The sequence below is a fragment of the Tachypleus tridentatus genome, chromosome 12 (assembly GCF_004210375.1).
Source record: "Tachypleus tridentatus isolate NWPU-2018 chromosome 12, ASM421037v1, whole genome shotgun sequence".
Lineage (NCBI taxonomy): Eukaryota > Metazoa > Arthropoda > Merostomata > Xiphosura > Limulidae > Tachypleus > Tachypleus tridentatus.
Genome location: NC_134836.1, coordinates 32,606,476 through 32,629,192, shown reverse-complemented (window position 1 = coordinate 32,629,192; position 22,717 = coordinate 32,606,476). Strand labels below are relative to the sequence as shown.

The 22,717-nt window shown below is 31.4% G+C and overlaps 1 protein-coding gene across 4 annotated transcripts in view; it reads right to left on the bottom strand.

Moving 5' to 3' along the window:
• The window catches only part of r (carbamoyl-phosphate synthetase 2, aspartate transcarbamylase, and dihydroorotase rudimentary), a 271,962-nt gene that overhangs the window by 209,252 nt on the left and 39,993 nt on the right, over positions 1-22,717 (bottom strand). For all 4 annotated transcript variants that reach the window (XM_076473756.1, XM_076473755.1, XM_076473753.1 and 1 more), the window contains exons 5-7: positions 18,155-18,238; positions 14,461-14,602; positions 13,006-13,177 (exon numbers count right to left, since the gene is read on the bottom strand). In XM_076473756.1, coding sequence (XP_076329871.1) covers positions 13,006-13,177; positions 14,461-14,602; positions 18,155-18,238 — 398 coding nt within the window. The remainder of the gene's footprint in view (positions 1-13,005; positions 13,178-14,460; positions 14,603-18,154; positions 18,239-22,717) is intronic.

The following is a 22,717-nucleotide window of genomic DNA, read 5'->3' as shown; positions in this document are numbered from 1 at the left end:
GATTAGTTCTCTATGAATGGACAAAACAGCAAGTGCATTTGATCTGTTCTGAAACACTGAATTCCAGAGAAAAGGTTTAATTTTTAGAGTGCTAAAACATTGCTCCAACTCTGCAGTGACTACTGGAGTTACGAGCAAAATTTCTAACATTTTTGAAGTTTCAGGAAATGTATTTACTAGTCTGTTGTTGTCCAAAAATATTAAAATAAAACAAAAAACATGTCGATTTTAAGTGCTTGAATATTTTATTGCAGTAGAAAACTTTCATTTCTTTCTGAAGGTTATCATTTTTAATCATGTTGCAGTATTCTGAAACAGTGCTTACATTTTCCTCGGAAAAGGCATCTTTATGCAGCTAAAACTTTTAATGATCAATTAATGTTTTCTAAATGAGCATTGCCTTCATCATTAGCCAATTCATCTGCTAAATAATTGTATGTGTTAGTACAAATGTCGAATATCACTGCTTAAAAGTGCAACAATGCACCTGTAACTTTCATTCTTTTTAAGATTTGAGCTTGTACAGTGTTGTAAAAAACATCTACATATTTCAATACATCATAGGAAAAAGCTAACAAGTAATTAAATTTGTTGTCATTAAACCAATTCCAAAGGAACTTGCTTCACTTATGCTGTGATCTTCCATTTTTTCATCATTCATACTTTCTTTAATGCATCAATCAGTGTTTCCTTATCTTGAGAAAGAGAGTTAATAATTCTTCCATTAAAGTTCTGTCTAGTTAACCACAGTTGAAATAGTGTCCATGGACTTCATGCAAAATACCACTGTACTTGAAAAAACATAAAAATGTTCTAAATTTGGAAATGCTAACAAAGAAATTCCACATTTGCTTGACTGAAAAGAAAGCTTTTTTAAAAAAGAATATGATGAACATAAGAATACATATGAATTGCATTAGGATGATGTTCTTTCATAAGAGCTTGCACTCCTCTTTTTCTTCCATTCATAGTAGCCATACTATTATTTGCTTGAGCAATGAGCTTTCCCTTAACTTTATATTATTGCAAAAGCTCATGCAGGACAATGCATAACAAAGTTGTGATTCTGTTACTAACTTCAACAAAAAGAGACAAATCTTTCAACTAGCTGACTGTATTTTACATATTGCAAAATAAGTACAAACTAGGACCTGCATGAAATATCAATTGTTTCATCTGCTAAACTAGTATGTAGCTTACATTAGAAATTTCTTTTTTAATTTCATTCTAATAAATGTTAAGCATGCAATCCAATAGCTCATTCTAAAAAGTCTGATGTGATTTTGTAACAGAAGTATTTTTCTTAATGGTCTTCTAAAAGGCTATCTAGCTAAGCCTTTTCTTCCAACAGCTCTAAAAATATTTCATGATTATTTGATGTTGTTGATTCTTCATGCCCTTATAATACAAGTTCAGGTGTCTGACAAAATATTATTACTTCAATAATTTGTTTTAACATGTGCCTATCATTCCTACTAGTTTATTGTGTTTTTGAAAGGGCACAATATTATGGGTCAAACTAAGCCAAAATATTCACTAAACCAAATATTTTATAAGTAATTGAATTATCAATATCCTTCCAAATTTATCATGTTGATTCTCTCTGATAAATGTTTGAAATCTGAGCATCCAGTTTTTGTCCACAAATTTTCACCTCCAAAAAGTAAGCTATAAATGCAAAACAGTCCTTTTCTTATAGTAAGCCATGGATTTTTATCAAACCAGTGGAGAGCAAACAATCTCCTTCAACCTTTATTATCTTGGTTTATAAAGGTATGTCTTATTTGATGGAGTCTAAATAAGGGAGAGAATAAGGGTCTTCAAGGTCTGGAACTACAGACCTCCAGTGGGCCTACTCACATTAGCTCATAATAAGCAAATAAAATGACCTTTCAGGTTTTAGATATACCAACCTATCATCAGATTAACATTACTTCACAAAATGGTGATACTTATTAACAATGCCTAGACTGATAAGTTTTCATAGAAAACAAATTACAAATAAATTTCAAGTTTTCATTACAGCCAGATTTGAATATATATATATTTTAAAGCCAGAGTTCAGCCTGTAGAAAGCATACACATAAGAAAAATATACTTGTGGCTTTAAAATGTATATATTTGTAATTGAAAAAGCTGAAAAAGATCTAGCAGTGTTTCATAAGAAATTTAGTGGTTCGATAATTAGTCAATATTAAATATGTTTTTATATTTTTTAAATGTCTGCTTATTACCCAACTAAATACTTTAATTTTTTATGGTTATTTTTAAGTATAAGATGCTGATAAATCTTTGAAGTAATAATATAGTTCTTATGTATTAGGTAATTTGATCTGTACATAAGGATAGCTTCAAAACAATGTTCACTGATATTTTCTCATCGTCATCTAATTAGTGACGCACATGAATGGATTAATGAGATTTCCCATGGTCCCTATCTACTATTTAGCAAAACCACAGCCAAAGGAATGGGCTTGGAGAAATTAGGTTTAGATTAACGAGATTCCCACTGTCCCTATCTACTATCTAGAGAAACCACAGCCAAGGGAACGGGCTTGGAGAAATGCCACAAAATAGATTGTGGTATCAAGTATAAAAGTAGCAACAGTTATAGCATTCATAAGAGTTTTACAGCCAATATTCATTCATTGGTTAGCTATCTGGTTATCTTGTTTCTCCCACTATCATGTCCAAAATTGAACAGAAATTGTGACCAGGCTAACAAATGACTGAATACTTGCTATAGAATTTTTGTAAGTGCTAAACATGTGACTACCAGTTCAGTAACCAATTTCAATTTTATTCCATTAAATCACATATTGAATTTTTTTAGATGCATTTTTGTTGTTGTTTTTTTATACACAAAGTGTTTCTGATTAAATTTATCATATAAAAATTACACATACAGACAAATGCATATTGTTTTGAATGAAAATAGTTTGCATTCATACTTCAACACAGATTTTGAAACAATAAAATATTTTACCACACATTTGTTAAGTGAGAAGGTGGTCTTAATATGAATATCTGAGTCAAAGATCTTTAAACTCATTTAGTTTCAATACTTTTGGCAAAATTATTTTACATTTGTTTTATTAACTCTGTGTATACAAGCTCAGTCATTTTATTGACATTGTTTATACCACAAAAAATATGAAATAAATCTAAATTATCCTTTTTTCTTTCTAGAACATGGAAGATTATAACACAAAGTTACAATTATTTATAATAATGTGGTATCAAAATTTTTTTATTCAATTTAGAATGCAAAGTATTTCCACACAAAGAAAAGAAAACGCCCTAAAACTTACAAAGTTTATCTATCTTTTTAAGCATTACAAGTGATTTGTACATAAAAAAAAAGTTTTTAATAAATTATTTTTACTGAAGATTTTTCTGTCAGTTTATCAAGTCTTTTTCCTGTTATTTGTCAGTTCAAGCACAATGTCATTTCACATTAAGATTAGAAATACTTCTTAATTTCAAAAATTTCAAATGTCATTTCAGTAGTTTCTTAAACCTTCTGAGTACATATCAAATGTTTTTTATTCAATAAAATTTTATATTTTACCAGTTTTTCTCACTTAATTCTATACAAAATTGGGCCATATTTACTGACCTTGTAACCACCAAAACCAAAAATTGAAATAAATCTAAATTACCCTTTTTTTCTAGAATGGCTTCAAATTGTGACATGAAACTACACTTGTTTTTTCTTTAATCTAAAATTTCTCTATTTTGAAAGTGCCTGCTCATTTTTGTTTATCCATTAATTTAATATCTACTTCATTTCACTCTTTGTTCATTGGGAATTTTACAGTATTGTTTGAATTATATATTAGTATTTAGATCTATTATAGAAAGTACCAGGAATAATGAGGTATTTTAGGGCTTTTAGGACTACATCTTTCCTTTATGGCTGTTAATAAAGTAGTATGGTAAAATACTATGTCTATTACTACATGAGGGTCATGGCTTGTACCATCAACCACAAGTACAACATCTGGCCTCTTCTAAGGCCATATCCATGTACGTAATTTATTAGCAAACTAAGTTTCACTCTGTAAACTGACAAGTTTGCCTGCTAGCAGTAAATGACTTGTTCTTATACGTACAACATTAGTGGCCAAATGAAAAAAATCATGGACAGACATTTTTCAAAATATAGTTTTGAAGAATCCATTCAAATGGACAGTTGATGACCCTAAGTCTGTTCATAAGGGGGTTCAACATTGTAACAGTTTCCACTTTCCTACCAGTTTGAAAATGTGATAATATTAAAAAGAGTACATGTTAAATGCAAATGATTTTCATGACACCTTTTGAAAATGGAGATTAAAGCCCACAGTACTTTTACAGAGCCAATTTAAATCGTCTTTAGGTGTAGGATTTGCATACAAAGGGGAACTGATGTAATGATATTTATATAATAAGTTGTTTTTAAATTTTAATAAATGATTATTTTCACAGATTTTAGAAAATTTTAAAACAATGAATATTGAGGGCACTTTGCATCATAAAGAGTGGGGATCAAACCCACGGAACCTCATTCCTGTATTCACTACTGACAGACATGGGCTCAAGGATGTTATGTAGCTGTCACATGTTACATATCTTGCAGTGGAACAGTGGTAAGTCTCTGAACTTACAACACTGAAATCAGTAGTTTAATTCCTCTTGGTGAGAACAACAGATGGCCCAATGTGGCTTTGCTATAAGAAAATACACATGTATGCTGAACAGATTTTGTCATTTTTGTTTCACGTGCAGCTCTAGTCACTCAATAATATTCTATACAAGGGATCATCTGAAATTGTGTATATGTCTTAGTAACATTTTTTCTGTATTAAATTTAGGCCTAATGCAAATGACTAGTGCCACAAGTGTTTTTATGTTTGTTTTTTCATAAAAGCTGAAAACCACTACTGATGCAGGAATGCATATATATTCTAAAGCATGTGATTTTTTTTTCTTTTAAGCATGGTGGACATATATTTTAAGTGAGCCTGGAATTGTTCCTCCACCACTTCCTGCCTTAAGTTGACCCTAATCTACATTTTTTATAAATATAAACTTTTGCATAAATAAACATGGTACTACCCACAAACTTTAGCTTTAGATCATTTACATGTCAAACAATTACAATATAACTTTTAATATATTTTAATGATTTATTGCAAACCTCAAGCACAGTCACAAAAATCACTGCATCTGTTTAACTTAGCAATGACAATAAAATGTGCTTCTTGACATTGCTGCTCCAATGGACTATCTCTCATTTGCCCCGTTCTCCCTGCTTTGCTTACAGCTCTTCCAATGGTCCAGTGCTACCAGTGACTCAATGTTTTTGAGAATAGAAAAATTTCTATTTTAGTTCTTTCTTTAAATCAAAGTTCATTAGCAATTAAGATTTTTAAACCAACATTTTTGCTTAACAAGCATAAAATCTAATTTAACATCAACATCACTTTTATAAAATAATTTATTTTTATGTCATTCAGAGTCAAGATATTTTATTGTGGGCTCTCATTCAACTGCCCCAGTTACAGCAAAGTAATAAAAAATGTTAGATTTTTGTTGAACACAGAAATATAATGTGAAAAATAGGAGTGTAGTGTGCATTGTAATATAAATTCATAACAGTAGTTATTATTACGATTTTGTGTTCTAAAACATTTGTTTTTATAATCATTGTAAAATAAGGGTTTCTATCAGTAAAAAATCAACATAATGTTGGATTTACCCTGAAATTGAGTGGTTTAGTTTTTACAGATGGGGCATTACCTCTGAGTACAAGCTGCCACTGCTTAAAATTCATATCACTAAAAAGAGTGGAAATCCATTGTTGTTGCACAAAAAGAACTAATACTAGGATTAAGGTACTTCTGATCAGAAATACAGTTACATTTCTTACACTACATATTTTATATAAAACAAACTTCTTGTAATACAAATGGCATATGGTATATTTGCATAATTTGTAATTTCACTATGTGGAAATTTCCAAATACACTTATACTAGACTGGTTGGCTAGATATGGCAAAAATGTCAATAACCATATATAAACCAAAGCAATAACACTCTCACCAAAATATACCCTGTGGTAAAAGACTTTCAAAGGTCACCATGAACAAAATAACAGCAAACATAAGAACAGAGAAATATTGTATGAAAGCACATACAATAATGAGCTCACATTAAACCCACTTAATTCATCCAATTTCATGCTAGAGGAATTTAGCAGTGCCCCTCCTCTTTAGTAATGAAATCTCATTGCAACATATTTTTACCTAATAGCCTAGACAACATAGCAGAAACCACTTCTCATTATTATTTTGTATAATTATTATTTACTGTTACACCTTTTTTTGATACTAAGAAATCAATGTAAGCAAAAAAAAGCCTGTTACTATCACTTCTACCACTATTACTGAAAAGTTTGTAAGAAGACATGGAACAGGACTTCATTTCTCCCACTAACCTTCTCAAACTTCTTCTGAGAAGAATGTCGAATTCAAGCTAATTTAAACAACACCCATCTTTTTTTACTTTTAAATGACAAAGCAAGTTAATGAAACCAAAATTCATGACTCTTCTAATTCATAACATGTTATACGTTAAACATTATACATTACACTGAATATTGTGGTTTATATTTTACATTAAATAATATAATAATATTAAAATAAGTAAGATATATGTTAGTGGTGCTCAACTGCTCAGCTGTAAATTGTGTATTTTGGTTGTCCACATACCAAAAAAACTATGACTGCTCTAACTAAAAAACCTTCAACTGCAGATGTGAGTCTTTACTATTGTGCCAAGTAACTAAATAGGTTTTGAAGTACAAAAGGTTAAGAAGCCCTAACCTATTTTATACATTAAATATTCAGAAATAAACCAATTTTTCATTAGGTTTATTTATTAAAGTAACTATCATTCAGGATAGCTAAAAATACAAAATATGGAAGGAAATCTAAAGGTATGAAAATGAAATGACATTAATAATGGTAAAAAAGTTAATATATTCCTACACTGAAAATATAGTTCTAATAGATACTTACCTCTTCTTACTGCCCTCTTCACCTCAGACTCAGGAACCAGAAAGAAAATAGGACTTCTATTCTGAAACCCAGGCCAGCAATAACCATATATAAACCTATATACTACCCAATAACAGTAGGAAAGTGGAATACAATGTGGAGAGTTTCCTTTGGAAAGGACTTTTTCTACTGCCAGCCCAACCACATGTGAGAATTTAAAATGACCCATCCCAGAACCAGCTAACACCAGCATACCCACTAACCAACATCCAGGCAGTGGTAGGAAAGAGGATTCCCAGTTGGAAGGGTGAGCTTCATGTGGCAGAATCATCTAGTCCATTATCAGGTGGCATTTGGAATTGTACATATGGTCCATGGTATAAGGAGACTGCATGCTATCTACACGAGCAGAATACTACCCCCTACTCTCAACTAGGTAGCATTGAGCACACTCAAGAGAAAACCTTCATGGTCCACCACCCAAGTGGCTAGGAGCTGGTAGGTGGTAAGAACTCACATACACCACTATAAGAAGGGAAGGTAATGGAGTGAGAAGTTTGGAGGAACACAACACTGGCAAAAGTGCAATGAGTAACTGTGAATCCTATTTCAAAGTGAGCTGAATATGATGTATGCAACCACAAACAGAGAGATGGTAGTAATCTCTTCCTTACTTTACTTGTAATAGTTCATAAGTTGGTACAGTCTGGGATGGGTGTATTTATGATGAAATATACCACAAGAATGAATCTACTACCATTTATACCCCCAAACCCCACCTCAACACTATTGGTTATCTTACAGGTAAGGGTCAGACGGCATCATCACATTTGTACACATACATTCAAAATTTTATTGAATTACTGTTTGATTAACTCTCTCAACACAGGGTCAGCCTATATGACTAACCTTGTGACCTCTTTATATTTGTTTAAAGTCTTTCCACATTTAATACTTCTAACTTTCAATATAGTGTGTACATCTTCACAAAATTTGGTAGTATTTTACTTCTAATATTAAGTTTCTAACACATAAAAATATCATATTTTTAGTAAAGTGTTTTCAATAAAATAAAATAAAGATTTGCCCATTAATATACTGAGTATTTGTTTTGAATAGTCTGTGTAAAAAGTAATTTTCTTGTTAAAATTATAAATATTTCTCCTTTCTCAAAAATCTCAAACTTACTTTAGGTAATCCCTAAGATCTCCTAAATACATTTCAAATTTTTGTTTTCAGTAAAACTTGATAGATTATATGTTATTGTCTCTAACTTAACTCAAAACAGGATCATTCAATCTGACAAACCTCATAAACACCAAAAAAAATTGAAATAAAACTAAATTACCCCTTCTTTTCTTTCTATAGTGAGTTCATATTGTAATATGAAACTGCATTCATTTGTCTTAATTAGCTCTAAGTTCATAACAGTATACATCTATTCATAATTAAATGTTACTGTTTTATTGCCCTTTAAACTGTGAGTAACTACTGTCTGTGCACTTACAAGTTGTAAATCACTTAGGGAATGTGCATTATCCACAAGTTACTAAAACTAATAAAAGTAGGTCATATGTGTGCCTTGTGAAATATTTTTATTATTATTATTATTATTTATTTTACTTAATCTAATCTTAACTAACCAGAACATCTACTTATTTTTGCATTTTAGTTACTTTTATAATTATACATAAAGAATAAACATGAAAAACAATAAATAAAATACTTATCAGATCTTTTTTTCTTGCTGTTGGCTGTCAAAGAGTGTTAACCCTAATTTTTTTTAATACTACTCATAGTATTGCAATTAATAATTTTTATTTAATTAAATAATACTCTAACTAACCCAACCTAATGACATGCAAAACGTAGACAAATTTCCTGACCTCCCAAAAATTTTCTGGCTTTCAAACTCTGTGACGACAGTCATTACAAGTTCACCCATTCTAGTCTTTAGCTTTCTCACAGAACAATGTTTGTATTCTGAGTGAAATTGACATTTAATAGTTCAAAAGATAACATTATACAATATGCCATTTGATAGATGAAAACCATGAGTTTCTATTAATTATAGGTAATATATAATTAAACATAAGAGTGAGCTATTAATAAATCATAAAGAAAGTATGTGACAGGTGGGTGTGGCAGGAATGGTATGATTTTGTTTGATAACTCTGTAACCAAATGAGCAAAACGATTTTATAGAGAGTAATTTACATATAATTTCATACCTTTTTGATGGGTGGTGGATAAAATTGCGATGATGACAAACTAAGAAAAAGTTGATTTTTTTTTTTATTTTGATTTGTAGAATTAAGAACTTAAAACTTTTATATACTGTTAAGATATAGGTTATTTGCTAAAATTTTATACTAATTTATATAACATAAATAAAAAGTAGTTTAATAAAATGTTTGTATGTAAGACATTAAAACTTCGTATCGTGGGCAATAAAACATACCTAGGTGGATAGGGTTAATATATATATCAATAAATATGGTATCAAAGTGTAGACTAAATTCGAATTTTAGAATTGTACATTAGTTAATTTCATAACTTAAAAGTAAATTTTAAAGCAGAACTGTTGAATATTGATATTTGTGTGTGTCATGTGGTATGTTTAGATATATTACATTTTATTACACTCACAATATGTCTATAGTTTCTTATGAACTAGAAACTCAAATTATAAATATTGACCACCTATAACTTGACACAGTCTGGTGGATAAGGCACAGACTTGCAATCTGTGGGTCACAGGTTGGAATTCCCATTCTTCCAAACATGCTCACCCTTTCAGCCATCGGGGTGTTATAATATGATGATTAGACTCAGTATTCAAAGTTGGGGAGTAACAAAAGAGTTGGCAGTGGATGGTGTTGACTAGCTGCCTTACCTCTAGTTGTAAATTAGGAATGGCTAACACAGAAAGTGCTTGTGTAGCTTTGTGCATGATTCAAACCAAACTTTTTTTCATGTGAGCAACTCACCTATTAGTTTTACATCAGTTATGGGAAGAGTTTTGGAAAGTTTCATAAAAGGTGTTTAGAAAAGTCATTTAACAGAGTGAAGAATTTTATTGCATAGTCAATGTGGTTTCACTAAGAAAGTCTTGATTTACAATCTTTTGACATTCTTTGGAAACGTTAATGCTTATGTACATGGATTTTCACAAAGCCTTGAGAAGGAGCCACATAAAAAGTTTGTACAAAAATAACATCTTTATATGTGGGAAAATAAGTATCAGAGGCAAAATTTCAAAGGAAACTTTGATTAAATATGTTGCAACAATGCCTGAAAGACTGTCTGAAGTTACTAGAAAAATTAAATGTTTGCTGAACTCAATCACTTCCACTAAATTTCTACTGTACTAAACATAAAGATTAATAATATTTTAATGTTTTATCTGTGATTTACTTTCCATCACTCTTTGAGTGTAGCTAGAAATCTAATTTTTGACTTTCTCCTAACAATCTTTCACTGTACTGTACAGTCACTTTGTTCTATTACATGTTTGTAATTAATTGAAAACCCAAGGTGTCTAGGCCCTAAGAACAGATCTTTTTTTGTTTTAAGCTTGAAGAGTAGAGGTAAAACAAAATAGTGATAAGATAATTTTAGACCTAAATACACCTTTTTAGCAAGCCTAGTAAATAACAGAGGACTTCTGTGGCATTGATATACAAATTCATAATTTTTGTTATTTCAAAATGCATATATAAAACCTAAAAAAAAATTGATTTGCTTTACATCTTTGATGTGCAAAATTTGACAAAACTTACCCAAGTATGACAAATGAGTATACATATTTCATATAAATAACAACTGTACATAGTAGAGATCAGTTTTCTATATTTCTTTATTTACTGTTCTATGTTTTAAGAAAAATAACAGAAATTTGAGAATTTATTTTTAAATAGTACTAATAGATATATGATACATATATAATGTATTATAACCAAAATGAGATTATATTTTACAAAATACTGGTGCACAAATAGCAGAAAGGTAAGACAATTGCACTTGGTTAAGGCCAGTTTTATGCTATTGGACATGGTAACATAAGCTGCATATGCACCACGATTGCTACTTTTATGGCATTGCTGTTATTTAGACACAGCTCAAAGGTCAATAAAACAGAAATAATAAATGTAAATAGGTATATAATGTAATGATTTTTAAGCTATTTAAAATAAACATTTGTTATTTTCTGTTTTAAAATGCAGTTATTCCATAATAATAAAAGGTAATTTAAATTTATTTCCTAATTTTGTATAGTGGTTATGAGATTGGTCAAACTGATGGATGGCTTCTAGTTGACAGTTGGAAGAGATAATGGTGAAACAGAAAAAAATGAATCACAACCAACCTGCTTTGAACTAATAAATGGAAATGATTCATTACTCAATGAACTGCAAGAAGTTTCAAAAGAATGATGTGGAGCCTCAATCCAACTGAATTCCAAAGACCAGCAACTTCATGAGAGTTCATACCTTTTCCTGAAACTCATGAGACATATCCAGTAAAAGGTACAACACAGAGGTAAGTAGAAGATGAATTCCAACCACAGTGATGTCTCTGTAGAGCCACCAATTAAATATAACTTGTAATGAGGGGGTTAGGAAAAAAATGGAATCTAAGGTATCTCTAACAAAATTTCATAGGTCATGCATCCAAGACCTGCAGGGATAAGTCTGTGAAAAGATGCAGATCCAGGTGAGGAGAATAAAGTGGTACACCCACAGAAGTACATGCCTCATTCCACCATGAAAGCAGATTGTCTAGCAGGGCAAGAGGAAGGGTGATGGGAGTAGAAAGAGAATTCCATGCAAGATACCAATGATTGTGAAATGTCCACTGAAGGGATCTCATATGAACATGACCCCAAGGGATCAGTGATGTCATTGAAGACCACATCCTAAAAAAAATAGCACTTTACAAGAGGTATGTAACAGAACCAATTCCATAGAACAAAGTCTTGAAGGAGAAGGCTAGGCCTGACTGATACGAGCACTCAAAAAGGACCCTAAATGGATGAAAAACTGAGTAGAACTGAGGAAAGACTTCTCCAATTTGATTAAACAACCCACTCTAGTGGCCACTAATAGGAACTGCTGAGCATGGCTGGCCAACATTAGTTCAGAATGAGCCAGAAGAAGCCAGTCATCCACGTAATAGTGAAAATTCTATCCCAGAACATAAGATGTTGAACAAACTTTTAGACCACCCAACAGAAAACATAGCGGGCCAAAGGAAGCCCAAAGGATAGTATTCAAAATTGATAGACCATCCTGAGGTGGAAACTGAAAGTAAAGACAAGACTGAGATGATATATATGTATATGGAGGTAAGCACTGACAAGATCCATTTTGGTCATCCACAAACTAATAGAAAACATCCATGTCAGGGTGAGAAAAGACTTCATAGTAAACTATGGCATGTAACCAAAATGGTTGAGGTGAAATAGATCTATGACAAGCCTCCAGTGCCTGGTTTTCTTGAGATCAACAAAAACGTCTGAAATAAAAACACAATAAAAGATGGAGAACAGAATTGATAGCCTGCTGAGATAGCAGTTCTCCAGCCACTTCCAACAGATGCTGACTGGTCACTGGATCCCAAGAAGGAGGTAAGGAAATGTGGAAAGGAATGGGTTCACAAGTCCTTCTAATAGAACCTGAAGAACTCATTGATCCATGATGAAGAAATGCCACTAATGAAGAAAATTGGCTAGCTGAGCTCCCACCAGACTGACAGATACCTGACAAAAGTGAACTTATGTTTTATGATGCACAGCAAAAACTGAGCTACAAAAATGACATTTCTGGATTAAAACTTTGATATAAAATTGGATGAGATGTAAACTTTCAAGGTTTAAACTTAATATAGTATACTGGAACTAATAGTGCTTAAAACTAAAACCATCAAGTAATTAGTTAAGTTTAATATAAAATTTCTTACTTCATTTTGTATGTCTTTGCTCCAATAGCCAAAGCTATGAGTTGATGACCAAGACATATTCCAAACACAGGCTTTGGCTTATCCTCTGCAAGCACACACTTCAAGTTCTTAATGGTGACATCACAGAATGTAGGATCACCAGGGCCATTACTGAGGAAAAGCCCATCAAACTCTAATTTTCAGATAAAAATCAAACAAACAATGTAATTCAGACATATGAAAAATAACTGTCTTAAAATTTAAACTTAATCCAATCAGGAAAAACCCACATTACAAAACAGATTCATTACAAATTTCTTAATAGCACATAATTTCATAATTAAATTTTTTATAAATGCCAAATCATGGTTTTCTTGCCTATGTTTATAAAAACCTTTTCTACTCACTTGCCCATTAACAGTTTTTCTAAGCCTTTAAAAAAAAACGGACATGTACTAACAATAGATAATAACAATAAATAAGTCATTTATTAGCAAGTGGTCTGCTACAGTATACAATAATATATAACAACTATACACAAATCATATATTAACAGTAAACAATGATATAATAACCATAAATAACTGATCATTTAATAGCAAACAACAACACAGAAACCCATAGGAAAATGAAGTCTTCACAGAGTACAATGATATAATAACCATAAGAAAATGATCTATTAGCAGAAAACAATGATATAAAAACCACCCAGTAAATGACCTACTGAAAGCAATCAGTAACATATTTAATAAACAAAAATTACTAAAAGGCACTCTGTACTATCTATTTTTGTTTTGCAATGTTCTTTCAAGAATTTTATAATTTCATACTTATAAAAAGCCAAGTGGGCTATTAGTTCAAATACATTTGTATAATAATAATACTACTTGGTTGCTACCATTAATTAACATTAAATGTGAAAGAAAACTACCCACTTAGAACAAATCTCAAATTAAAACTGATACCAATAAATATACTTTTCTTGCATACTTATTTATAAAGTTTAGAAAAAATTATTTCATCAGTTGGTACTCTTGCTATTAATATTTTTTGTTGTAATCCCAATATCTTCATATGAGGTTTAGCTAGCTTAGGAGATTTAAGTTGGTCCTAAACATGTTAAACTAATAATGCAAAACAATTTTAAAATAAAAGTTATTTGGTAATATAATAGGATATGCAAAATACCAATAATAATTTTCATTCCATAAGATTCAATGAAAATACCCATTATGAAATTTCTGACTTACTATTTTTTCCCCTCAGGAATAGATTTTTTTGGGATACTTCACATTTTTTTACAGCTGGTTCAAAATATATTGAATAATTTTTAGTATAAGTAATTAACATAAATGTTGTAATTAGTGTTATAAGTTTGGCCAATATGTACTGTAACTTTAACAATATGTACAAACATAAATTTTGCATTTTTTCCAGGCTTTTAATGAAAAATTCCTTTACTTGTGAGGAACAAACCTTTAGAATCAAGGGGATGATTCCATGGTACAACTTCAACACATGCATTTCGATCCAATAGACATCGAAGTTGATTGTACTTCAATCCACAATCTACAACCATAATACGTGGTGAACCCTTAGGATTAAACACTTTAGGAACCTGGAAATAAAAATAAAAATATGAGTTACACACATTTTTTTCCATTTCATAATTTTTTGTGTCTTAGGTTTTATATGAATAAGGCATTTCAGTTTCATATTTCAGCATATCTTGAAACGTTCTATCATTATTATTTTGTTATTCAACAGATCCACAGTTTCTAAAATAACACAAATACTGAAGCTTAAAAAAGGGAACTGCCAGTATCTTTAATATTTCTCTCATTACCTTAAGTGAGCATTGTCACTTTATGATATCATTCATGCAGTGCACACAAAGTTCAAAGCCTCAGTAAAAAATAAATAAATATAGGCAACCAAATAAGCACAAGTCAAGTTTAGGCTGAAAATGTTAGGAAATCCAAATGATTAGTCATAATGTGATATTTTTAAGTGAGTTTCTCAGTTTAATAAAATAATAATACTAATATGTTTGTTCAAAGGGTTACTAAGGTAATTGAACCAATCTGTGTTGGCTTTGATGAAAAGGAGACAATTACGTTGATGCCAAATTTTATTTTGCAAGCAGAATATTATATAATAAATTTTTAGGAGTCAGTCACACTATTATTTACATTTTAAACTGTGATGTAACTTGTATAATAAAAATGTAGGTTTTACTGCATGTCATTGCTGAGCAGCTCTTAACATAAATGAAATGATCAACAATTATCTTTCTCTAAGAATGGTATAAGTTGCTCAAAACTTTGGTTCTGAATTAAACCAAGAGATCAAAACAATTACTCCTTTTTAAAGTCAAGAAATAATTTAAATTGCTAGATTATCTTTAACTTTTCCTATCACTGAAGACAAATACTTTTGCTTATACTATATGTGATATAGTTAAATTTGTCCTGTCTTGCACAGAGCTGGATAATTTACTCAATAGAATTGATTACCAAAAATCATCATGTAAGTTGAGTATTGTAATATAAAATAACAAGTTAACAGAAATGATAACTAAATTAATTAATATTATGAAAATAAACAACTAATCAAAATTATAGTTTCTGATAATTATTACTATTTTTTGTTATTACAAATATTTGAATTCCAGGGCTCATGTGAGAGTAATTGACTGGTTGGATATAATCAATAAATGAACCTAGTAAATAACCGATTAGATATTTCGACTAATTGCCCAGCTCTATTCTAATATGAATTCACATTAACAACAGTTAGAAGGCATGATTTTTTCCAGTGTTACAATTAATTTGGAGAGTATGTTCTTCATAGTTGAGTGGATACCTAGATAAACTTAACTTTAAACTCATAAATTTAAATATTTAATTCTATAACAGCCACATGTATTAAAAGTTTGTACATGGTAGCTTATAAGTATCTGTTATACATCAAGATAGTTTAGTATATGTTATTTTTAAGACCTAATAACTATGTATAAGCCCAAAACATGTGTAACTATCTATCTCTATTTGAAAAGAGAAAATCTTAGAGAAAAATCATAAATAATGTTTTAACAAAACAACTGAGGAAATACTAAACCAAACTTCAAGACAAGTGAATGATTCCTAGAGTAAAACGTGATTACAAAGCTAAATTATTTTCATCACATGGGAAATGTTTGCATTTTTCTCTGTCTCTAGCACATTGCTGGACCTCCATGATTTTGCCCTACCATCTTTTATGTGACTATGATGCATTATTTTAACCTTGTTAGTCACAAAAACTTCAAACTGGTAATGTTTAAGTTATAAAATATAAATGGAAATTTCGTATTATGAACAAATAAGTTGATAAAATGGAATATGCACCTAACTCATGATCAGTTAGAAGTATTTCAGCAGCTTGTCTTTTTTTTTTTAATATACAGATCAAGTTATCAGTGTAAAAAATACTTAAAATGTTTACCTGCACTAAGAATAAAGCTTTTCGATAATCAGAGCCTGAAAAAAACCCTCATTAATTCTAATTTTAATTTTCCTAACTATTTTATTGTATTTAACATCCTGAGAAAGAATTATCACCTTCTCAAGCAACTGAAGTCTTAGGGAAAAAAAGACCCAGTTAGAATAGAGAAGCAAGTATGTAAGTTAAAATAGAGTAGAAGAAAAATCAACAATATATACATTAAAAGGATAGAGACCACTAGTGAGAAAGAGAAGGAAAAATGCTTACAGAAAAAGAAATAATTAAAAAGCATGAAGTCAAAGGGTCTAAATGAAATTTATGTAAAAGCATGCAAAACCACCTTAAGGTCCCACTCGAGCATAAAAGGAGGATAAAGGTTCATTGAAGAAGGAAGGATCTGAACAAAGTGGAGGGAATAGGAAGAAAAATCTGGAGATAATAGAAATGGTAAAATGTAGTTGAAAAAACCCCTCAATAACAAGTAATGGTGGAAACCAACAGTCTAAGGTCAAACAATCTTGTGAAAAAAAATCCAAAACATAAACCACAGTAGATTGCTCAATAAAGGAAGTGGTGGATAGACCAATGTTGAAATAGCTGCCACTTCTTTCGATACACAGGCAAAGTTAAAGAATAACAGGAATGAGATATGTAAAATTGGTAAATGTTTGAGAGGCAGCCCTATGGGTAGTTGACCAGAAAAATCTACTAATAAAGATGAAAAGCAACATTTTTGAGTGAAAGAAATGTGTGTGGTTGGAGCAAGAATGTGGAAACAGGATAAAAAAAACAACAGGAAGCCTGGGTACCACTTGATGAAGCAAAGATAAATTAGGATTGTGCAGGCAAAAGAATTTTCATCAACAGAACTAGACAAGCAGTGTCATTCATCAAAGTAAGGACCCAAAGAAGAAGGCAAAGAGGCAGATAAGCATATTAGAAAAAGTGGTTGAGAGCATCCTCCACAAGAGCCAAAGGATGAGGAACTGAGAATTAAAATAGCAGGTGTTGAGAAGAGTGGCAAAGCCATCAATGAGAGGTGTGTTCAAACCCAACAACAACTTATGGGTGGAAAGACCGTTTAATGGATAGAATACTGTCCAATGTGCACTCTAACTAACCTCTAAATGAAAACATTAAAAATATAGCTTATAACACTAACCCCATTCCTATATTGCAAAATCCGTTGAATAATCCTAATACAAAAGAATACTAGAACAGGTATCTCTCTGATATTTGATATAAAAAACAACTGTATATTGTATTGGCACAATCAAATGAAACAAATATTGAGAAGACTTGAAACCATGAAGTGTATGAAACCTTGACAAACCAGCTCAACCGAGTAGACTCTTACAGAAAAATGCATTCGTGAGACAAGTCTTTTTGAAAAGGAAAAAAGCCAAACATCCAGCTTCAAGATATTTGTCATATTTGGGAATGATGGGAGGAAGAAGCCTGAAGAAAAGAGGAGAAAAGAAGTAAAGAAATAGGCCATAAGTGAGAATCTGAAGAACCCATAAAACTACCAGCACTGTGATACTTAATACTCACCTGTTAGTGATGATCACCTTGGAGTATCACACATATATAACTGTTTAGAGTTATACATTAAAAGGCACAGTTGATAATTTATGTCACAGATTACACATTTTACATCAATTTTGAAGTGTATCTTGCTCACCTTAATTGAGACTTCTTGAACAAGATTTCTTATGTTCGGATCATTAAGAGGAATGGCAGCTGGATCAGTTCCTTCAAGAATGATCTGAAAATATACCAAACCAATTTAACAAAATCACATTCAAGACACAGTAATAAGTTAAAACAAGGATAACTGTTTTTTACTTATACTACTTTTATTTATGTTTTTATTTAAAGAAACAAGTTGAAAATGTTTTACAATAAACAACCTGATATGAAACTTTACAATCAAATATCAACTGTTTCTAGAAATATATCATATCCCTGAGGGACTATGTAGCAAACAGGTATAACAGTGAAATCAACAAGTTCAGGTAAGTAACGGTTTCAATTTTACATGTTAATATACAAGGAGGCTTACACCACATGAAGTACAAACTCTACGAGGCTTGCAGCATTGATATAACTGCACTTAACAAAAACATTTCTGAATAAAAACCACAATTTAAGCCTACCTGGGTATATTACCTTTTCCAACCCAAAATCAACAAACAGGAGACGAATCATAGTATTATACAAAAGTGACATGAAACACAACGAAACTGTTAGGAAAAGTAATAACAGAATTCTAGTTTGCCACATTAAACCTTCTTATACAATGGCATTCATGCTAGTTGCCATTTATGCATCCCCTCAGGCAATGTTAGATATGATTTTGTTTCAACAATTACTGTTTATGAACACAACAGTTATCTTCTTAGGTGATTTAAACTCAATGCAAACCAATTTACTGTGCAAGAGAATAAACAGGAATGGGATCATTTTAAACACATTTGTAGAAAAAAATAATCTTGTGGTTATAAATGACAACATGCCCACACACATCCATATAGATGGCTCTCAAGACATTCTTGATTTGGTAATAACTACCCCAAACATTTTGCCACATATTTCCCATTTCTGCACATTAGATAACATAGGTGGGAATCACATCCCCGTGCATATCACACTGTATCACCAAACAACCATTTCATGTGAACCTCCTCCTCTTGCCTGTGACTTTTCCTGGATGGATTGGGAAATGTTCCAAACATATCTAAACTTGTCTCCCATTGACATAGACCTTAGCACACCCAATGAGCAAATAACTGATAATTTAACCTTTGCCATAACCTCTTCAATAAAACATGCAATCTCGGCTACAGTCCCATGCAAGAAAATAAAATTTAACTTTAAGTCATGAAAACTAGCCCCTAAGATACAGTCACACATTACAGAAAGAAGATATTTAAAACACCAATTTATCATTACACATGACTGCCACACCAAAACACTCATCACTATGGAAAGTAACATAACAATATCATTAACAAAATAGCAGCACGATGTTCACTGTGAAAATTTCTGCCTATCAAGAAGTAAAAGCAAGACAAATCCAGCAACTTTCTTCCAGTTTTAAACCCTAACAAAACACAGCCAATTATATTTCACTGATGTTGTAAAAGGAAAACAAAGAAACTAACCCAAACAAAACTAACCCCACTAAACACCAATATAAAATTCACTAAATCTGTAAAATTTCTTGAAATCACCTTCAATCAGTCTCTGTAATGGACAATTACCTTAGCAAAATTTGCAAATCTGTCAACCAATGTATTACTTTCCTCAGACACATTGGAAGCACCCACAAAGGATGCTCAGCCAGTACCATTACAAGTATTTACAAAGCTTACATTAGACCACTCACTGAATATGGATTCATAGTCATGAGCAACATGTCCAATGACCTCATGCAAAAATTAGAAACACTACAATATCAAGTAATTCATATAGCATATCGTTTACAAAGGTAAACCACCAAAGCTACTTAGATTCACTAGAGACATTACCTAAAATTAGTGAAAAAATCTAGAATTTAGTCAAGATATAACATCAAACAGCCAGCACAAGAAACGTACTAATAAAACAATTCTCAACCTTAGCCGAAACACCCAACAGATAGTGCACCTACCAGTGTTCTTTACTATATTTGTAGTATAGAGAGTACTGACCAATTTTCAACCAAAAGTGTACTAACCATCTATACTCTTAATTTTCATTTCAGGTACACAGCTCATGCACTCCATGGATAGATTGAATCAGGGAAGTGAAAGTAGGTTTTCTCATTTCCCCACATCAAATTCTTAGCACGAGATCTATAGATCCCATAATGCCCTGAGAGATCCTAAGTCCCATGTTGGCTGTTGATTTTGTGATAGTTGCCAGATGATGCCTGTTGGTCTTTTCTTTGCTGTTTGCTTATCATCCTTTGTTTGTTTATTAATACATGTGTCAGTATTGTGCATGGGTAATTTATATATACAAATATACACATTTTTGTTTTTGTTGTTTGTTTGTTTTCCTTCACGTGGCTTAACCTAATATCCAATCACGATTGGAGTGAAGAGAAAGTAAATTTCTATTTACCCCCAGCTGATTCTGATCCATAGCTCTGATTAGGGTTCAGTTAAATCTTAAATTGAAATACTTGCCACGTTTTCTCTCACTCACTTTTCAAAGTCTATCAGTAATTAATATTTTAAAATATTTGAGGACTAATGTGATCATAACATGATGTGCACTCTCACTAACATCTGAATAAAAACATTAAAAACAGAGCTAATAACACTAACACCATTCCTATATTGTAAAATTCCTTGAATAATCCTAATACAAAAATAAAGAATTATGCTAAACTGTCCATTCACCAAGTTTGTTTGTTTTTTATTTCAATTCTCAGATCCATGATATACAGATTGAATGGTGTCTTGCTCTTTACTATTGTTAGCTGTCCTTCCACTAGGAAGGGAGAAGTCTCTCCCAAGATAGGTGAATCCATTGGTAGCTCCATTCTTGTTGATCTTCAGGAAGTAGTCTCAACAGGAACTCTTAGGTCCTCAGCAGGTTAACTTTCTACTGATAACTTATTCTCTAAAATTAATGAATTTGTCATTCTCTCACAGATATACTTCAAAAGATGATCCTGGTGGATGGCCTTTGACTCAAGATTGTCTACCCTCCAAACACTTAATCAACCATGGAATTTGTCGTATCTAATACTGAGAACTGTTCAGCCATACCATATCAATTTCACTAAAGTCAATTTTATCAGGATTTACAATATAAACATCTTTTGTTTCATCATAGCTAAAGTAAGTCATAGGTTCAAATTATTTTTTTTTTGATATTTCGTTAGTTTTTGTTCCTTTAATCTAGTCAGAATCTATCTCTTTGGTTTAATAACATCTGTTGATTTCTTAGTCTTGTCTTTAAGGCTTTAATGGCCACATTTCCCACACCTACAACAGTTATCTTTTTCTAGTATCCTTTGAGAGTAACTCTTATTACATACAGACTTTTGGTTGCAGTTCCTATCAATATGTCCTTTTGGGATAGTTAAAACATCTATTGTCCTGTGGTTTATTTTTTCTGTTTTGTTTAACTATGCCAAACCAATATATTCACTTCTTTTACATATTTACTGGAGATTCAGACAATTAGAAAAATAACTATGGTATGTGCAACAACCATTTTTTTTATTACAGAACACAATTTTAAATAAAGGTATTCTCCTCACAATAACACTGTTTTCACTAGGACAATAAGTAAGGGTTTGGTTGTATCCTTATTGATGTAATTTGTAAAAAAAGTAATAAAAATTATTTTTTCAATAAAAGATTCATGTTTTGACTTATAAAAACATTGAAGTATATATACATATATATCAGCAAAATCCAAACACCTTTCTCTTGCAGTGCTTCCCAGGAAAATCCTTACTTTTTCTAAATTTTTTCTATGAGGTATGAATATTGCAATTAGTAATTGTTAACACAAACAGCCACCTATGAGATGACATTTCTACTACTATCTTTAATTAATCCTCTACAAAAGTGTGGGTCACAGTTACATATAAAATTTAATTAAATAAATTCATTACCAATACATGCCAATACAACTGGCAGCAAAACATGGTTTACAGCAAAACATAAGTTTACAGTCCAAAATTGTATATTATCCAAGTTTAATTCTATAATTTCAAAATGAAGTGCTACAATAAATTCTCAGTCCTTATTTATATGTCATGTGAATTATCTTACCTCTGTTTTCTATTATTGTAATGTTTTAATTTTCTTATACTGAAAATGTATTTCCAATAGGTATTTCCCTCCCCTCATATCATTAGCTATTCTCACTCATTGCTGCCCCCAAAATGCTAATTTTTTTATTTACACATGCCACAAGCCTTCTGCTCCCCTGTATTGGAATCAAATGATTACAACGTGTCTGCCATCATACAACACTTCTCTACTAACTGAAGCACAATACACACATGTAATACATGCAACTCTCTCTATGCACCACTACTGAACTATCACTTCATAGTTTGGCAGAAAATGAAAGCAGTAGAAGTGTGTGGGAAGAAAATGTGGTAAGTGTAAGAATGTGGAAGCTCCTATCAGAAATACATTTTCAGCACACGACACTTCCCTCTTGTTACAAGATTACCTAGAATCTCATGTTCATTAGGAGGAGGGAAGAATGGATGTACCCCCAAAATATTTTA